The following is a 19,557-nucleotide window of genomic DNA, read 5'->3' as shown; positions in this document are numbered from 1 at the left end:
TTTTCTTTTGAGACGGAGTCTTGCTCTGTTGCCCAGGCTGGAGTGCAGTGGCGTGATCTCGGCTCACTTCAAGCTCTGCCTCCTGGGTTCACGCCATTCTCCTGACTCAGCCTCCCGAGTAGCTGGGATTACAGGTGCCTGCCACTACGCCCAGCTAATTTTTTTGTATTTTTAGTAGAGACGAGGTTTCACCATGTTAGCCAGGATGGTCTCGATCTCCTGACCTTGTGATCTGCCCGCCTCAGCCTTCCAAAGTGCTGGGATTACAGGCATGAGCCACTGCGCCCAGCCCCCAGCTTACTTTTTAATTAAAAAAAAAAATTCTTTACCAAGGCAGGCGGATCACCTGAGATTGGGAGTTCGAGACCAGCCTGACCAACGTGGATAAACCCAGCACTACTAAAAATACAAAAATTAGCTGGGTGTGGTGGCACATGCCTATAATCCCAGCTACTGGGGAGGCTGAGGCAGAAGAATCGCTTGAACCCAGCAGGCGGAGGTTGTGGTGAGCCGAGATTGCGCCATTGCACTCCAGCCTGGGCAATAAGAGCAAAACTCCATCTCAAAAAAATATATATATATTTCTTTGGTAGAGACGGTGTCTAGCTACGTTGCCCAGGCTGGTCTCAAATATCTAACCTCAAGCGATCCTCCTGCCTTAGCTTCCCAAAGCACTGGGATTTCAGGTGAGTGGCACCATGCCTGATCTTAGATGATATCTTTATGGGTTGTTTCTTTTTCATTTTACTTCAAAAGTCTATCTTTTCTACTAGTTGTGTTAAAAATATGTGTGTGTATGCTGGGCATGGTGGCTCATGCCTGTAATCCCAGCACTTTGGGAGGCTGAGGCAGGAGGACTGCTTAACCTCAGGAGTTTGTGACCAGTCTGGGCAACATAGTGAGACTCTACTATTAAAAAAAAAAAATATATATATATATATATATATAGCGTGTGTGTCTGTGTGTGTGCACGCACGTGTGTGTATGTGTTAAGGCATATAGACCCATATGACTGGCTGCCTCCAAGGGAGGGAACTGGAGGCTAGAAGGTAGAAAGGTAAGAAAACTTCTGGCTTACATTTTTTTGTGGGAAAAAAAAACAAAACACAATCCAACAATGCTAGCACTCAAGAGTTCCTTCCCAACCATATGTTCTCCCTCCCCTCAAGGAGTAACCACTACCCTGACTTTTGTGATAATTTCTTTCTTGTTCTTTGTAGTTTACCACTTACATGTTCCTAGATAATATAATTCCATTTTGCCTGTTTCAGAGCCAGATTAAAACTGGAAGCACACAAAATGTATACTCTTTTGTGCCTGGTTTTTTTTTTTTTCACAACATTGTAAGATTCTTTTGTTTGTTTGCTTGTTTTGAGACCAAGTCTCGCTCTTGTCACCCACGCTGGAGGGCAGTGGTGCGATCTCGGCTCACTGCAAACTCCACCCCGCTGGGTTCAAGTGATTCTCCTGCCTCAGCCTCCCAAGTAGCTGCGATTACAGGTGCGCACTACCACGCCTAGCTAATTTTTGTATTTTCAGTAGAGATGGGGTTTCATCATGTTGGCCAGGATGGTCTCGATCTCGTCCTCATGATCCACCCTCCTCAGCCTCCCAAGTGCTGGGATTACAGACATGAGCCACTGTGCCCGGCCTTTATTTTTTGAGATAGGGTCTCACTCTGTCACCCAGGCTGGAGTACAGTGATGGTGATCACGGTTCACCGCAGCCTCGCCCTCCTGGACTCAAGTGATCCTCCCAACTCAGCCTCCTGTGTAGCTGGGACAAAAATGTGTACCATCAATCCCAGCCTTTTTTATTTTTGTATTTTTTTGTAGAGACGGGGGTCTCCTTACGTTGCTCAGGCTGGTCTCAAACTCCTGGGATCAAGCAATCCTTCCACCTCTGCCTCCCAAAGTGCTGGGATCACAGGTGTGAGCCACTGGGCCAGCCAGATTAATTTTTTTAAATCACTGGACATGGTCTGTTTTTCATTATAAACATCTCATATTTTAATTCTTTTTTTTTTTTTTTTTTGAGACAGGGTATTGCTCTGTCACCCAGGCTGGAGTACAGTGGCATGACCTCAGCTCACTGCAACCTCTGCCTCCCAAGTTCCAGTGACTCTCGTGCCTCAGCCTCCCAAGCAGCTGGGATTACAGGTGCCCACCACGACACCCAGCTAATTTTTGTATTTTTAGTAGAGATGGGGTTTCACCACATTGGTCAGGCTGGTCTTGAATTCCTGACCTCAAGTGATCAGCCTGCCTCAGCCTCCCAAAGTGCTGGGATTACAGGCGTGAGCCACCATGCCTGGTCTCATACTTTAATTCTAATGCCAATGGGTTGTTTCCAGTTTGGGGCTACTAAGAACAGCGTTATTATGAACACTTTCATAAGTGTACACATGTATGAGTTTCTCTAAGATACCTAAGACGATGTCTAGAATATGAATATCTCTAGCTATACAAAATAATGCCCAACTCTTTTCCAAAGTGAAAGAGTTGGGGAGATTTTTCATTCATTAATACTCTTTTTAGAATTTTGAGCCAATGTGAATATATTATATTATACACTATATATGAAACAACTAAATTACATTAACTTTTTTTTTTTTTTTTTTTTTTTTTGATGGAGTCTTGTTCTGTTGCCAGGCTGGAGTGCAGTGACCCGATCTCGGCTCACTGCAACCTCCGCTCCGCCTCCCGGGTTCAAGCGATTCTCCTGCCTCAACCTCCCGAGTAGCTGGGTTTACAGGCACATACCACCATGCCCAGCTAACTTTTGTATTTTTTCTAGTAGAAACGAAGTTTCACCATGTTGGCCAGGCTGGTCTCGAACTCCTAACCTCGTGATCCACCTGCCTCGGCTCCCAAAGCACTGGGATTACAGGCATGAGCCACCACACCCAGCCACATTAACATTTTAAAAGTATGTATTAATGCACTGAACAAATATAAATTGAAGCCAGGCACCTGTAGTCCCAGCTACTCAAGAGGGTGGGGTAGGAGAATTGCTTGAGCCCAGGAGTTCAAAGCCAGCCTGGGCAACATTGTGAGATCTTATCTCTTTAAAAAAAAAAAAATTTGAGTATCTACCACGTGCCATATACAGTGGATGTTGGTGGAATATAACAGGGCTGGCCAAAGCAGGGCTCTTGATGGGGAGCTGCAGCCAGGTTACTTGGTGCAAATAAGAAACCACCCATTCACAGAGAAGGGGAAGGGCCATTTGGTGAGCACCTGCTGTGTGCCACACCCCAAACAAGGCTGGTTGCCTCTCTCCACACATGCACTGTGAGGCAGGGCCCAGCCTTGGCTTCATTGAGGGGCCCATGGTGAGGCTAGCGCCAAAGGCCGGCTCTTCCCTACCACTGCAGCCGCCTCTCTGAATCACATCACTGCTGATGGACTGTCTGCCCACCAGTGGGCACAGAGGTTGGGCTGCTGGCTACTGAGCTGGCCCTTCAGCATCCCTGGCTAGCTCAGAGCAGCTTCCCCGCCTGGCTCCCAGAGGTCACAAGAAGGCCAGCAGAGGTGCCAAGCCCGAGTGCTAGGAGAGGGGACACTCCAAAGACATCTCTTCTCAGTTTTCTTGGGCAGTGGCCAGTGACATCCCTGTGAGCCCCACTGCCTCTACTGGTGGTTTGCTAACTATGGTCACAATCTCTATGTCATGAAACCAATTTAGGGAATCTTAGCCAGCATTAAAGAAAAAAAAAGGCAACAGAAAATAGAGTGCATCACACTTAGTAAGAGCATCATTCATGAAATGTTTTCATTTTAAAAATATATACATATGTGTGTATTGGGTTGTGATGCAAACTGTACTTTTTGCCCAGTCAAAAAGTTTTTAAAAACAATGGTCTACATCTGTGCTGTCCTATACAGTAGCCACTATCCCATGTGGCTATTTAAATTTAATTAAAACTTTTTTTTTTGAGACAGGGTGCCTGTTGCCCAAGCTGGAGTGCAGTGGTGCAATCACAGTTCACTGTATCTTCAACCTCCCAGGCTCAAGTGATCCTCCCACCTCAGCCTCCCTAGTAGTTGGGACTATTGGCATATACCACCATGCTAATTTTATTTATTTATTTATTTATTTATTTAGAGACTGAGTCTCGCTCTGTCACCCAGGCTGGAGTGCAGTGGCGCTATCTCGGCTCACTGCAACCTCTGCCTCCCAGGTTCCAGTGATCCTCCTGTATCAGCCTTCTATGTAGCTGGAATTACAGGTGCCCACCACCATGCACGGCTAATTTTTTTATTTTTAGTAGAAACGGGGTTTCACCATTTTGGCCAGGCTGGTCTTGAACTGCCATTAAGTGATCCACTTGCCTCGGCCTCCCAAAGTGCTGGATTACAGGCATGAGGCACCACGCCCGGCCTATTTTTATTTTTTAGAGACAGAGTCTCACTTTGTTGCCTAGGCTGGTCTCAAACTCCTGGCCCAAGCAATCCTTCCACCTTGGCCTCCCAAAGTGCTGCGATTACAGGTATGAGGCACTGCACCTGGCTTTAAGTTAATTAAAACTCAGTAACATTTAAAATTCAATTCTGTTTAGCACAGTAGCTATTGCTGGCCTGTAATTCCAGCGGTTTAAGAAGCTGATGTGGGAGGATTGCTTGAGCCTAGGAGTTTGAGACCAGCCTGGGCAACATAGTGAGACCCCATTCTCTAAAGAACATTTAAAAATTAGCCAGGTGTGGTGGTGGGTGCCTGTAGTCTCAGCTACTTGGGAGGCTGAAGTGAGAGGATCACTTGAGCTCCACAGGTCGAGGCTGCAGTGAGCCATGATTGCACCACTGCATTCCAGCCTGGGTGACAGAATGAGACTCTGTCTCAAAAAATAAAATACAGGCCGGGTGCGGTGGCTCATGCCTGTAATCCCAGCACTTTGGGAGGCCAAGGCAGGCAGATCACAAGATCAGGAGATCGAGACCATCCTGCCTAACACACAGTGAAACCCTCTCTCTATTAAAAATACAAAAAAATTAGCCAGGCATGGTGGTGGGCGCCTGTAGTCCCAGCTACTCGGGAGGCTGAGGCAAGATAATGGCATGAACCTGGCAGGCAGAGCTTGCAGTGAGCCAAAATCATGCCACTGCACTCCAGCCTGGGTGATAGAGAGAGACTCCATCTCTAAATAAATAAATAAATAAATAAATAAATAAATAAAATACATTAAATAAAATTCAGGCCGGGCGTGGTGGCTCACACTTGTAATCCCAGCACTTTGGGAGGCCGAGGCAGGCGGATCACTTGAGGTCAGGAGTTCGAGACCAGCCTGGCCAATGTGGTGAAACCCCATCTCTACTAAAAATACAAAAATTAGCCAGGTGTGGTGGCATGCACCTGTAATCCCAGCTACTCAGGGGGCCGAGGCAGGAGAATCATTTGAACCTGGGAGGCGGAGGCTACAGTGAGCCGAGGTCCTGCCACTGCACTCCAGCCTGGTCGACAGGGTAAGACTCTGTCTCTAAAGAATACATAACATAACATAACATAGCATAGCATAGCATAACATAACATAACATAACATAACATAAATAAAATAAAATTCAGTTCTTCTGTTGCTCTAGCCAAATTCCAAGTGTACAGTTGCTATATGAAGCTAGTGACAACTATATTGACCAGAACAGATATGGAACATTCCCATCATCGTCCTGATCAGTGCTGCCTGAGGCTCTAACAGGCAGTGCATTAATGCAGAGGTGCTAAATGAATGATGTAATTAGAGTTGGGAAAAACCTCATCCAGACGGAGTCTCACTCTGTCGCCCAGGCGGGAGTCTCAGCTCTCCGCAACCTCCGCCTCCCAAGTTCAAGCAATTCTTGTGCCTCAGCCTCCCAAGTAGCAGGACTACAGGCACGCGCCACCACGCCCGGCTAATTTTTGTATTTTTAGTAGAGACAGGGTTTCACCATGTTGGCCAGGCTGGTCTCAAAGTGACCGTGAATGATCTGCCTGCCTCGGCCTCCCAAAGTGCTGGGATTACAGGCGTGAGCCACTGTGCCTGGCTGCTTTGGTACATTTCTTTATCAACAGTGAAGACATAAAATCTCAGGATAGCTTTCAACTAAATGTGTAACCAGTGAGGAAGGTTAAAGAAGCGGGCGGGTGGTCTGGGCGCAGTGGCTCACGTCTTTGAGCCGTGGCTCACTTTGGGAGGCCGAGGCGGGTGGATCACAAGGTCAGGAGATCGAGACCATCCTGGCTAACATGATGAAACCCCGTCTCTACTAAAAAAAAATACAAAAAATTAGCCGGGCTTCGTGGTGGGTGCCTGTAGTTCCAGCTACTCGGGAGGTTCAGGCAGGTGAATGGCGTGAACCCGGGAGGCGGAGCTTGCAGTGAGCCGAGATCCCGCCACTGCACTCCAGCCTGGGCGACAGAGCGAGACTGCCTCAAATAAAAAAAGGGGGGGAGGCGGGGGGGGCTGGGCGCGGTGGCTCAAGCCTGTAATCCCAGCACTTTGGGAGGCCGAGGCGGGCGGATCACGAGGTCAGGAGATTGTGTCCATCCTGGCCAACATGGTCAAACCCCGTCTCCACTAAAAATACAAAAAAATTAGCCGGGCATGGTGGCGGGCGCCTGTAGTCCCAGCTACTCTACTCGGGAGGCTGAGGCAGGAGAATGGCGTCAACCCGGGAGGCGGAGCTTGCAGTGAGCCGAGATCGCGCCACCGCACTCCAGCCTGGCGACGGAGTGAGACTCCGTCTCCAAAAAAAAAACAAAAAACAAAAAACAAAAAAACAAACAAAAAAACGGGGCTGGGCGCGGTGGCTCACGCCTGTTATCCCAGCACTTTGGGAGGCTGAGGCGGGCGGATCACGAGGACAGGAGATTGAGACCATCTTGGCTAACACGGTGAAACCCCACCTCTACTAAAAATACAAAAAAATTGGCCGGGCGTGGTAGTGGGCGCCTGTGGTCCCAGCTACTCGGGAGGCTGAGGCAGGAGAATGGCGTGAACCCGGGAGGCGGAGCTTGCAGTGAGCAGAGATCACTGCCACTGCACTCCAGCTTGGGCGACAGAGCGAGACTCGGTCTCAAGAGAAAAAAAAAGAAGGCAGGTGGATGGCACGTCAGGATTACTGGGCCTCTCTTCTCTGGGTACAGGGAAGTACACTGGGGTCTCCATGAAAAAGCACAGTCTGGCTGGGCACAGTGGCTCACACCTATATTCCCAGCACTCTGGGAGACCAAGGTGGGTGGATCACAAGGTCAGGAGTTCAAGACCAGCCTGGCCAATATGGTGAAACCTCATCCCTACTAAAAATACAAAAATTAGTTGGGTGTGGTGGCGGGCTCCTGTAATCCCAGCTACTCGGGAAGCTAAGGCAGGAGAATCGATTGAACTTGGGAGGCAGAGGCTGCAGTGAGCCCAGATCGTGCCACTGCAACCCAGCCTGAGTGACAGAGACAGAGTGAGACTCCATCTCCAAAAAAAAAAAAAAAAAAAGCTGAGTCTACATCCCTAAAATAACCCCTGCAGCACCGTCCTCAGAATGCCTCACGTGCACTGGTGGTAAAGGGGCCAGGCTGCTTCAGTGGCCATCATAAACAGAGCCAACTCCACTTCAGGCTTCAAAATCCCAGGGCATTGTCCAACCTTGCTTGATTCTCTGTAAGCGGCAGGCAAAGGTTTTGGTAACGTGCCCTCATCAGACTTGTGAGTCCCCTCGGCCTGCTCTCTCTGATCTGGCTCACAAGCTAAACAATCTGCTGCTAGTCAAGGTAAACAGAAGAAGGTGGACTTGGCATGGTAACTGACTTGCTATCTTTCCAGAGAGGTGGTGCTTCCGGAAAGCAAGGGCAGTAAAAGGGAATTCTGTTAGACTCAAGCCAATTCGGTGTTTCCTTTATGCTGGGCAAGATGCCATCAGATAGCCACTGGAATAATTCTCAAATACTGTTATAAAAGACCCGTTCTTTGGTAAAGATCAGACCCACTCCTTCCTTTCCAATTTTAACACCCCAGGGGTTTGCCCATGTTCTGGCTAACCCACTGTGATGCTATGAGATCTCACAAGAGGCCTTCTGTTTCCTGCCACGGCATCTGACTGCATAAAGCGTGGTCCACCAGGTGTGCTAAGCTGATCCTGCTTCTCATCACATCATTAGTTCACAAGTGATCCATGGAGCAATCACAGATTACAGCTCTCTGATATCATCTTATCAGCTACTCTAAAAGGCATTACCTACCATTATGCCAACACCCAGGACCCATGTCTTTGATTTCTGTCACTACCTCACTGCTCTCTTAAAATCCTCCTGAGGCTCCCCTCAGCCCACTCACACCCAATATGGCACTTTGGTGCCAACTCTAGCTGGCCAGGGAACACCCTGCCTACCACTCCACCTCCCTAGAATACTTAAGTTCAAGACCAGCCTGGACAACATGGTGAGACCCCCATTTCTACAAAAAATAAAAATAAATAAAAAGAGGACAGAATAGAAAACATCAAGTGCATCAAACACAACATTGTGAAAGTTTAATTTTAGTTATATGAGCCTGCACACCAGATCATGAGTAAAATGCATTTCTTTTTTGTTGTTGCTAAGTGATGCGGGTCTTGCTATGTCACTCAGGCTGGCCTCAAACTCCTGGGCCCAAGGGATCCTCTGGCCTCAGCCTTCCAAGTAGCTGGGATTACAGGCACATACTGCTGCACCAGCTTAAAATGCATTTCCTAAAAGGGATTATAATCAAAAAGCATTTCAAAGCTACTAGTCTCCACCAGGGCTCCTTGAACTTTAATGAGCTCAGGAATCAGCTGGAGAGCTTGTTTGAAAAATTCAGGTCTTTAGACCTCACTCTCAAATACTCTAATTCCCTCATTCTGAGTCATGGTCCAGAAATCTATTTTTTTTTTTTTCTTTTGAGACAGGGTTTGACTCCTGTCACCCAGGCTGGAGTGCAGTGGCAAGATCTCAGTTCACTACAACCTCTGCCTCCCAGGCTCAAGCGATTCTCCTGCCTCAGCCTCCCAAGTAGCTGGAATTATATGCACGCGACACCATGCCCAGATACTTTTTGTATTTTTAGTAGAGACAGGGTTTCCCCACGTTGGCCAGGCTGGTCTCAAACTCCTGGCCTCAAGTGATCTTCCCGCCTCAGCCTCCCGAAGTGCTGGGATTTCAGGTATGAGCCACTGTGCCTGGCCTGCATTTTTTTTTTTTTTTTTTTTTTTTTTTTTTTTTTTTTTTGAGACAAAGTCTTGCTCTTGTCTCCCAGGCTGGAGTGCAATGGCACGATCTTGGCTCACTGCAACCTCCATCTCCCGGGTTCAAGTGATTCTCCTGCCTCGGCCTCCCGAGTAGCTTGGATTACAGGCACCTGCCACCACACCTGGCTAATTTTTGTATTTTTAGTAGAGACGGGGTTTCACCATGTTGGCCAGGCTGGTCTCGTACTCCTGACCTCGTGATCTGCCCGCCTCGGCCTCCCAAAGTGCTGGGATTACAGGTGTGAGCCACTGAGCCCTGCCTGTTTTTTTTTTAAAAGCATCCTCTCTATGTAACGCAGAGTATGGTCCTTGGAGAGTGTAGAACCCAACTTATTAAAGTTCCCCCATCATATTTAAGACACTATGGCAAAAAAGTGTGAAAAAGATATTTAGCAAAGATGGTGATGACTTGCAGTCAAATAGAGTCCCTTAGGTCACATGAGAAAGGTAACTGACTTCCTGTCAGCCTATGTCTCATCCCAGCCAGAGAATCCCACCTTGACTCCCCTGACTCTTGAAGCCATCCCCTTCCTGCCATTCAACTACTTCCTGTCCTTGTGAACTAAACTCAAATGGTTTTCTCTACTAGGAAAACTTCTTTGTTAACCACAACCATCTGTCCACCTACAGGACATGGGTGTCTTCAACATCTCTTAATGCCTCCCACTTGCTTTCTGTTTTACCTCAAGTCTGTAAGGCACAGGTCATACTCATGTACCTTATCTCCTCACTAGATCATAAGTGCCCCAAGGGCAAGATGCCTGTCCTTCCCCCCCGCCCCCCCTTTGAGACAGGATCGTGCTCTGTTGCCCAGGCTGGAGTGCAGTGGTGTAATCATGGCTCACCGCAGCCTCGACCTCCTGGGCTCCAATGATTCTTCCTCCTCAGCCTCACAAGTAGCTGGGACTACAGGCACGCCCCCATACCCGGTTAACTTTTTTTTGTTTTTTTGTAGAGACAGGGTCTTACTATGTTGCCCAGGCTGGTCTCAAACTCCTGAGCTGAAGCAATCCTCCTGCCTTAGCCTCCCACCGCACCTAGCTGATGCCTGTCTGTTTTAATTTTGCATTCCCAAGGGCCCTTGGGGCCACACCTGGCTCAGTGAGGATTCACTGGCTCTGTGAGTGTCCTAATTTGTGAGCTCTTTAGTCCTGAAATCTCACTTAGCTGGTGTAGCAAGTCCCATCCTGTGGCTTCTCCTCTACAGCCACTATACACAGTTCCTGCAGCTTCATGGGGAAGGAGGTAGGGGTGTGGTGTCAGGTGGCCAGGTCACTTGTCCTGTCTGGGTCTTAGTAAATTCACATGTAATAAGAGGGGGCCAGCCTGAAGGGCACAGAGCTGCTTCCCCAGAGAGATTGGGGGCAGCCAGGGTCCCATTCACCTGACTCATCTGCCAGCCATGCCTTTCTGCTCTGCCTCCAGAGTCTGTGACCTGGGACAGCCTAGCAGGCAAGGAATGGTCCCCTGGGAGAAAGGGCAGAGCCTTCTGCCTACCCTGCCCTGAGCTCTGATTTGGTTTATGAGGTCACTTCACTGCCAGCTTGGAAGCAGACTCCCCAGTCACATGGAAGGAAGTAGATCCATTTCAGAGGGGAGAGGAGGCGGCTGTGGGCAAGAAGAACCTGAGGGAAGGAAGAAGGGGCCGGGCCACAGCAAGCCCCAGGCACTGGAAAGGTATGGACTGAGGCGGCCGGGGGTAGCAGGCAAGCTTTCCCTTCTTCACTGTTTCAACCGAGGTCTGCTCTACCACAGGGGCCCCAGCCAGGGCTCTGTGCCCAGAACAACCTCTGCGCAAAAGGCAGGAGGAAAACTGGAATGAAAGGCTGGGCAGCTACAGCCCAAGGGAGAGGGCAAGATGCAAACCACAGAGGGGGAAACCCAGGCAGCCCATTCACAAAAGAGTCTTCTCCACTCAGAACTGAAGAAACACGCTCAGGCCCACAGCTAGCCCAGCAGGCCCCTGCACTAGGACTGCTTGCTGCTTCTCCAGCTCACAGCTCACTGCAGGTGGGCAGGCGTCCTGCTCCAATGCAAGCTCCTGCCCAGAGGCAAGGTCCGAGGGTAGCTCTTCTCCGTGAAGCCAGCATGGCAATGCAAAGCCACTTCCAGGCTACATGACCTGGGACAGGTCAGACAACCTCCTAAGCCTCAATGTCTTCATCCACAAAATGGGGATAGTAGTATATATTTCAGAGGACTACCGTGATAATTACAGTAACACATGTGAAGTTCTTACCATAGGGCCTGGCCCATAGAGACCCCTCAATAAATGGTGCCTCTGTTGCTCCTGGCACACCCCTGGGCACCCTCTCCCTCCCTCCTTCACTCCCTGTCCTCACCTTCTGCTTGGTGCTGAGGGGCTGTGACTTCAATTTTTCATCCTTGCTCTTGGAAATCCTCAGGAACTGCTTGAGGTCTCCCTAAGGGAAAAGCCAGGCATCTCGCTCAGGTCAGTGCACAGCCATTGGCTGTAAAGCCTCAGACCAAGCAGGTGCTCGCAGAATTCCTGCCTGGGGAGGCAGTGAGAAGGCCTAAGCTAGCCTGGGCCCCTTTCCCAGGGGGAAAGTTCACTGGGAGTGCAGAACTTTAAAAATATATAGGAGACGCCTCCTAGAGGCTGTCTCAGTTAGAAAGGAGGAGAATTGGCATTTCTACCCCAAGGGGAACCTCCAGACAGGTGGGGCAACAGAGCCCCTATCTTCAGTGAGCCAAGAGGAAAACAGTCCCCTACCCTCTGTCCTCAAAGATTCCTGAGAGGAAACCCCTGTCCTCCAGAGCCTTACAATCTAATCTAAACAAACAGAGGAGAAAGCCAGCAGCAGAAACATACATAAAGCATTCATAAGTACTTGTTTGTTTTTAATTTTTTTGTAGAGACAGAGTCTTGCTATGTTGCCCAGGCTGGTCTCGGACTCCTGGCCTCAGGCGATCCTCCTGCCTCAGTCTCCCAAAGTGCTGGGATTACAAGTGTGAGCCACTGTGCCCAGCCGCATAAGTACTTGTTAATGGAAAGACTGATAGGACTCCTGCCCGCTCTTGCCCCAGAACTAGGGATTTGAGAAGCAGCAGTTTGAGGACCATGGGGTGAGGGCCAGGACCAGCTGGGGAATGAAGAGGAAGGGGCAGCTCTGGGAACGACACCCTGAGTGGAGAGGAGAAGGCTGGTGGCTGGGGTAACACTCATGTCACAAGTGGTGCTAGGAAGGAGGGAGGCAAAGTGGGTTCTGATATATTTATTCTCAAGTGGGGACAAGCTTTTGGGGAGGAAAAAATAACAAACCAAAGAAAACAAGAGTCAGAGAAGATGACCTGGAAGGCATCCCTGCAGTGTGACAGTGAGAAGTCCCAGAAGAACTTAGGACCAACCCCCCTGAGATACAGATGGAAAGACTGGGTGCTGATAAAGGGAAAGCAGGCATCCAAGAGCAGGGAAGGCAGAAGCTGAGCATCATAAGGTGGGCAAAGTGTAACAGCAGGCAGGTGAGGTCTCGGCTGAGACTGCACGAGACAAGGTTTTCACGGTGCTCCAACCACTGACTCCCACCTTTGTAGGACACTGCCCTCCCTACCCGAGACCCCACGTCCCCTGCCAACAGCATACCAGATCCACATATTCCAGCACCATGTAGTGGGGCTCAGCCTCCCGGCACAGCCCCAGGAGCCGCACCACGTTGGCGTGGTTCAGCTTCCCAAACATCTCCAACTCCCTCCGGAAGTCCAGCTGCTGCTGCTCATCCTTGCTCTGCAGGCTCTTCACAAGTACCAGGGTCTCTGCCACTCCCTCCTCCAAGCCCTGAGCCTTTGCCAGGAACACCTCCCCAAACTCACTCTTCCCTGTGGGTACAGTCTGAGTCAGCCAGCCACCTTCACCCAGGCCGAGGCAGCTCCTGACCTGGGGGAGGGGCCTAGCCTCTCCCACAGTGGGGACCCACCCACCTGGGCTGGGCACGAGACCCGGTTCTGCTGTGACCCCCTCCCTCCTTAGGCTTCAGTGTCTGCAGCAACAAAATAAAAGGGTGGGACTAATATTCAGCATTTTCCAAAGGGTGACTCGCGTGAGAATTTTTGGTGGCTCATGGTAAACATGTCTTAACGTATGCTAGGAAAAAATGTAACTACGACAAACCCATGATTTCTCATATTTTTTCCTAGAACAATGGTAACTTAGTTTTTTTTTTAAAGAGTCAATTTAAATAAAACATCAAGTAAATAATACCACAGGTAGTACACAGGAATGACAAAATCTGCACGAAGGGCAGTGAATAACAGGCTCTGGGGCCACACTGGGCTAGATCTCTACCTATGCTTCCCTCCACCTCTAACATTCTAGGTTTCAGGGACTTCAGAACACTAGCCCGTACCCAGCCTCAAGACACAGCGGGTGACTTGTAGTTAGGCAGGGGCAGCTGTAGTCAAGGCAACATACCCAGCGTGGTGATGGGCTGCAGGCTAGACCGTGGGAAGTGCATCTTATCACTTGTGCTGTGGCGTTTGTTGGTGGCCGCGGGGCCGGAGCCCAAGCTGGTCAAGGCCACTTCCTCTTGGATCTCTGCTGAGGGCTGCCCGTTCTGCAAAGGCCCACCTGGGAAGAAGGAGGACAAGAGCGTCACGATGAGACCTGACACTCTGGCCACCACGGGGATTTCTGTTCTGTCCCCTGGTCTTCCACTCTTGCCAACTTGGGTCCAATCACAGTGCTCCACATGAAAGGGCAAGCCCAAATGATGAAAAAATGGGGCTGGGGCTGGGTGGGGGATGTATGGCTATCCCCTAGGGTATGACCCCTTAGTGATGCAGCTGATTATGACCTTTGAGATGAAGCCAACTGCAGACGTCTAATCTGAATCACTGGTCCTTGAATACCATAGCTACACATAAGGATTTTTGCTTTCATGGGGCCTCCTATTGGGCAAAGCCCTAAACAGGCACAAAGGGAAAATCACAATAATGGAGACCCAACCTCTGCTCCTGAACACCTGAGCTGATAGGAGAGACCCAGCAATGACCTCAAGGGAGCTCCCAGTCCAGGAAGTGGGGATAGGAGAAGGGAAGTAAACAGAAAGACTGCCCTTGGGGGAACTCTTAGACTCATAGGGGGAGACAAGACATGCAACAGCAACATGTGTACATATACTAATGATATCTGTGGTTTTGTGCTGGGAGGAGGAAACAGCAGGGAATCATAGGAAGCTGGTCCAAGGGGCTCCAATGAAGAAGTCTCAAGCCAGGTTGCTCAGAAGACGAGGCCCTGGGAATCGGCCAACTCCAGGCTTCCCGCTAGGGGTGGGGCAGTCCCAGCTCCAGGACCCAGCAACAGCCGCTCGGTTTCCTGCGTGCTGGCGCTCTCCCCTCCGTGGCCGCGGGAGGGCGCTCAGCTCCCGCACACGGGCACCACCTCCCCCTCCAGGGCCCCTCACCATTGAGGCATTCCATCTCTGGCTCCTCGCCCTCGGGCTGCTTCTGCAGCCGCTTGGCTTTGCAGCGCTTCTTGCAGTAGAACATGAGGCCCAGCACGGCAATGATGTAGGCCACAGCGGCACCCACCGACAACCCAATGGTCTGGATCATCTTGTAAGGGGGAGGGCTGCCAGGGCCCTCCGACTCCTCCGGCACAGGCTTGTCTGAGAGACACACAGATGGGTCTGGGCAGGGGCTGCTAAGCAAAACAAGCCCTGCTTCTCTACTAACTCCTCCCAACCCCATCAACAGGGCAACTTAACAGATGGCCCGGGAGGGTCACCACCTTCACTGGCTTTAACAAGGGCCAGCAGGTCCTCATGCCCCACCAAGGTCAAACGAAGACTCTGAAGGAGATGAGGCCAGGGGTTCCCAAGCTGGCTTTGCATCGGAAGCCAAGACAGGCAACACGGATAAGCACACCTGTCAAGGAGCTACCACAAACCCACGTTATTTGTTAAGCTTCCCAAGTGACTTGATAATGTGAGCCAGGCCCCGGAGAGCAGCATTTGGGAGCTTCAGGTTTAGAATTCCAGGCACTGCCTGGCAAAGAGCAGGTTTTTCAATAAGCAGATCTGTAGAAGGGATCTGCTGGTCTAGGGGCCTTTTAATGGCCCACACTGAGGGGCCTCAAGAGGCATTAGGGGAATGAAGGGAGACCATGCAGGATCCCCCAACTGCCACACACACCCCAGTGGCTCCCACCAAGGGGGCCTCCTCAGTTCATTTTCATCCATTTAAACTTTCACATTATACTTTGTCTAGAAAAATAACGCTGCTGCCAAACCAAGAAAGTTTAAGAGCTTCTCATTTAAACCACCTTCACCTGTGGATGCAGAAACAAGTCCCCAGAGGAGAAATAAGTCTCCCAGGGGCAGAGAGTTAAGTGCAGGGCCTTTTACCTGACCCATCATCCTCTCTGGGCCTCCTGGAGAAAAGAACCTTGTCCTACTGCATTCTGACCTGGTCCTCCTCCCCAGCCACCCAGAGATATGTGTGGCTGCTGCAGGAACCTGGGAGGCAGTATTGTAGGAAGAGAACACCCCTCCACCCCCCCGCAACACACACACACACACCGACCGTTGGATGTTAAATAAACGACAGCCCGGCTCTGAGCAAGGACTCTAAGACTGTGCAGCAGCATGGTGAGACGGCCGAATCCCCACCGCTGCCACAAAAATGGCTTCTGTGCCATGTTCTGTACACAGGGGCTGAGTACAAGGTGACAAACGTCTGGGCCCACCACTTCCTGTGCAGCACACCCCTCCCCAGCCCATACCCACGACATAGAGGGGGGCCTCCGTGTGCTTGATGTTGCAGCTGTTGCCTGCAATGCAGGTGTAGCGGCCTGAGTCCTCAGGGGCCACGTCATGGATCACCAGGGAGCCATTCTGGAAGATGTGCATCCTGTCGGGGGAGAAGCCACAGCGCTGGCCAGCTCGCAGGGAGGGGGGCTGCAGGAGAGGAGGGACGGGTGTGGGAGAGAGGTGGCCCTACCTGGGTCCCAGCTTGGTGGGGTCCAGGATGCGGTCCTTGCCTTTCCACTGAATCAGCGGCTTGGGGTCCCCCTGGGCCTCGCACTGCAGTAGGGCTGTGTGGCCTTGGTACACAGTTGTACGCTCTGGTTCCACTTTGAAGGTGATAAAAACTGGAAGGAAAGAGACCAGCGAGGCGCAGGGAGGGGTGAGCCAAGGGGCTGGCAGGGTACACGGTGCTACCCCAAAGGGCCCTCCCAGCCCCAGGGCCCTGCCACAGTCGCACCTGCCACAGTGAGCTGGACATGGGCACGAATCTGGCCCTGCGGCCCGTTGGACGCAATGCAAGTGTAGTTGCCAGCATCATCTCGAGTCACCCGGGCAAAATGCAGGGTCCCAGCATTGTCTGTCACCCACTCTGGGAGGCTGCTCCCATCTGCAGGGGTAACAAAGGGAAATTATGGGAAGGATCAGGGTTACACAGACAGCTGGCAATGCCTTCAGTCCCTCACCTCTACTCAAAAACACACCATCGCTCTTGACCACCAACAGGCAAAGTCCAAACTCCTGAGCCAAGTGTTAGAAGCCCCTCCGTTATTTACCCCTCTTCCAATTCTTCAGTCTCACCTCTTCCTCCTACTGCCCTGTGTGACATTCCACGTCTGCCAAACCTGACTCTGTTTGGGCCCAGATCGGCCCTGTTCCTACTCCGCTGCCCATCACTTGTCCCTCCTAGAGCCCATTCCCGCTCTTTGCCATCCCAGGCTGTAGATCCATTTTAAGCCTCACCTCTCCCAGAAAGTTCCCCCAGACCTGAGCAGAGGGAGCCTACTTCCTCCTCAGAATCTACAACTGTACTCTCTCACTCTAGGTGGAAATGTCAAAATTGGTCCAACCATTTAAAAAACGATTTGGCAACTCACATCAAGGGCTATAAAAATGTTCATACCCCCTTTCGTGCATAATTATCCCAATTCTGGGAATCTTTCCCAAAGGAAATAAACCTAAATCCAGAAAAAAACTTTGGCTTAAAGATGTTTATTGCAACAATGAAAAAAAAGGGGGTGGGTGGGTGGGTGGTTAACAACCCAAATCTCCAACATTTAAGGAACAGTTAAGTAAATTACAGTGAATCCAATTGTTGAAATATTATTAGGATCATCAAAACAAATATTCATGAAGAGTGTATAAAGATGTGGGGAAATGCCTGACAATGGTAAATAAAAAAGGGTATAAAATTACACCGTTACAAAAAAAATAAAAATAAATAATTTTAAAAAATATTTTTAAAAACTACATAGTTATCTGTATTGTCTAATTCTACAATAAGCATGTCTACAGGCATGCACCACCATGCCTGGCTAATTTTTAAATTTTTTGTACAGACAGGGTCTCCCTCTATTGCCCAGGCTGGTCTTGAACTCCTGGGCTCAAGCGATCCTCCCACCTCGGCCTCCCAAAGTGCTGGGATTACAGGCATGAGCTACCACACTCAGCCAATCATGTAAATTTAATAACTGAAATTATATATACAATAAAACTGCTAGGTAAAAAAAGAAAAACATATGCACAGAAAAAGAAGACATACACCCAAAGATGATAAACGGCAGGACTATACATTTTTTCTCCCAATATTTTTTTTTTTTTTTTTTGAGATGGAGTCTCGCTCTGTCACCCAGGCTGAAGTGCAGTGGCACAATCTCGGCTCACTGCAACCTCCGCTTCCTGGGTACAAACAATTCTCCTACCTCAGCCTCCCGAGTAGCTGGCACTACAGATGCGTGCCACCACCCCTGGCTAATTTTTTGTATTTTCAGTAGAGACGAGGTTTCACCATGTTAGCCAGGATGGTCTCTATCTCATGACCTCGTGATCCACCCACCTCGGCTTCCCAAAGTGCTGGGATTACAGGCATGAGCCACCACGCCCGGCCTCTTCCAGTATTTTGTAAAGGAGCCCATGTAACTTTTGTTTCTTTTTTGAGTCAGAGTCTCAGTCTGTCAGCCAGACTCTGGTGCAATGGCATGATCTCGGCCCACTGCAGCCTCCACCTCCTGGGTTCAAGCGATTCTCCTGCTTCAGCCTCCTGAGCAGCTGGGATTGCAAGCATGTGCCACCACGCCTGGCTAACTTTTGCATTTTTAGTAGAGATGGGGTTTCACCATGTTGGCCAGGCTGGTCTCCAACTCCTGGCCTCAAGTGACCCACCCATCTCGGCTTCCCAAAGTGTCGGGATTACAGGCGTGAGCCACTGTGCACGGCCTCCATGTAATTTTTATGTTGGAAAAGATAAACTATTTTGGAAAAGGGGAAGGGAGGACTTTACAGCACTGTCTGAACCAGTCCAATCACTTGTTGCCTTGAGTCGTCTTCCATGTTGTCCAAGGCTATAATCTGACCTCTTCTGTGTCTGGCTTTTTCCTTCCTAACTAAACTATACATCAGCCCTGCACTGCTTGTCTAATCTCCACATTTCCTGGCACAGTGCGGGGCACCCAGCAGCCCTCAGGTATGTATCCGATCAATGAACTGCCTGCCTGCCCCCACCCTATGCCGGCACTGTACCCACCTGCCCGTTCCCACTTAATAGTGGGCTTCTCTCGGCCTGTGGCTGAACAGGGCACCGTGGCCTCCTTGTCAAACTCCATGCACTGCTGTGGCTGGGGTGGTGGTGTGAACTTGAGCTTTTCTGTTTCAGCAGAGGGTGGGTGGAAAGACGAGGAATTGGGGCCGCTGGAGAGGCCGTGGCCAGGCCTGCTGCTCCCTCCCCTTTCCTCTCCTGCCTAGCCAGGAAGGGTGCTCCCCCAAGACATGCTGGCTCACCCAGCACTTGGACACGGGCTTGCGCCTCGATGCTGCCGGCTGGGGTGCTGCTCACACAACGGTACCATGTCCCATCGTACACCTCCACGTTGTTGATGCGCAAGGTCCCATTCTTGAAGACCTCGAACCGTGAGTCCTGCAGCACAGGTGAGAGGCCTCAGAGCCTGAACCCACACCCACCTCTCCCTGGAGGCTGCCTCCAGGGTAAGAGTGCTATGGAGGTGAGCACAGAAGAGGGCAAGTGGAGGGAAGGCCCCGCCCATCCACTAGCAACACTCTTCTTTCTCACCTCTGAGATAAGCATCTGGTTTCTGTACCAGACAACTGTAGGTTTTGGTGTGGCCTGGGTCTGGCAATCCAAGTAGCCGGGTTTGCCCTCCTCCAGCTGGCTGTCTTGGGGCTTCTTCAGCCAGGAGGGCACAGCTAGACAGACAGGAAGGAAACAGTGAAGGCTGCTTCACAGGTCTCCAAAACCAAAGGATCCATCTCCAAGAAATCCTACTACCATTCTAGGCCCTGAGTTCAGAAGCCCCACGCTCCTCAGATGGCAGGAGTTTCCCTTTACGGAA

At 50.4% G+C, this 19,557-nt stretch overlaps 1 protein-coding gene across 4 annotated transcripts in view; it reads right to left on the bottom strand.

Moving 5' to 3' along the window:
- PTK7 (protein tyrosine kinase 7 (inactive)) overlaps window positions 1–19,557 on the bottom strand; it is an 85,429-nt gene that overhangs the window by 3,411 nt on the left and 62,461 nt on the right. For 2 of the 4 annotated variants that reach the window (XM_518486.7, XM_016955547.4), the window contains 10 exons: window positions 19,278–19,411; window positions 18,989–19,124; window positions 18,735–18,854; window positions 16,452–16,601; window positions 16,188–16,338; window positions 15,970–16,097; window positions 14,651–14,854; window positions 13,660–13,815; window positions 12,835–13,067; window positions 11,573–11,653 (listed from right to left, as the gene is read on the bottom strand). In XM_518486.7, coding sequence (XP_518486.2) covers window positions 11,573–11,653; window positions 12,835–13,067; window positions 13,660–13,815; window positions 14,651–14,854; window positions 15,970–16,097; window positions 16,188–16,338; window positions 16,452–16,601; window positions 18,735–18,854; window positions 18,989–19,124; window positions 19,278–19,411 — 1,493 coding nt within the window. The remainder of the gene's footprint in view (window positions 1–11,572; window positions 11,654–12,834; window positions 13,068–13,659; window positions 13,816–14,650; window positions 14,855–15,969; window positions 16,098–16,187; window positions 16,339–16,451; window positions 16,602–18,734; window positions 18,855–18,988; window positions 19,125–19,277; window positions 19,412–19,557) is intronic. The other 2 variants (XM_063812434.1, XM_016955548.4) reach the window with 1 other exon arrangement.

Source organism: Pan troglodytes, chromosome 5 (assembly GCF_028858775.2).
Source record: "Pan troglodytes isolate AG18354 chromosome 5, NHGRI_mPanTro3-v2.0_pri, whole genome shotgun sequence".
Lineage (NCBI taxonomy): Eukaryota > Metazoa > Chordata > Mammalia > Primates > Hominidae > Pan > Pan troglodytes.
The sequence above is the reverse complement of the archived record's forward strand: the minus strand, read 5'-3'. Positions and strand labels throughout refer to the sequence as shown.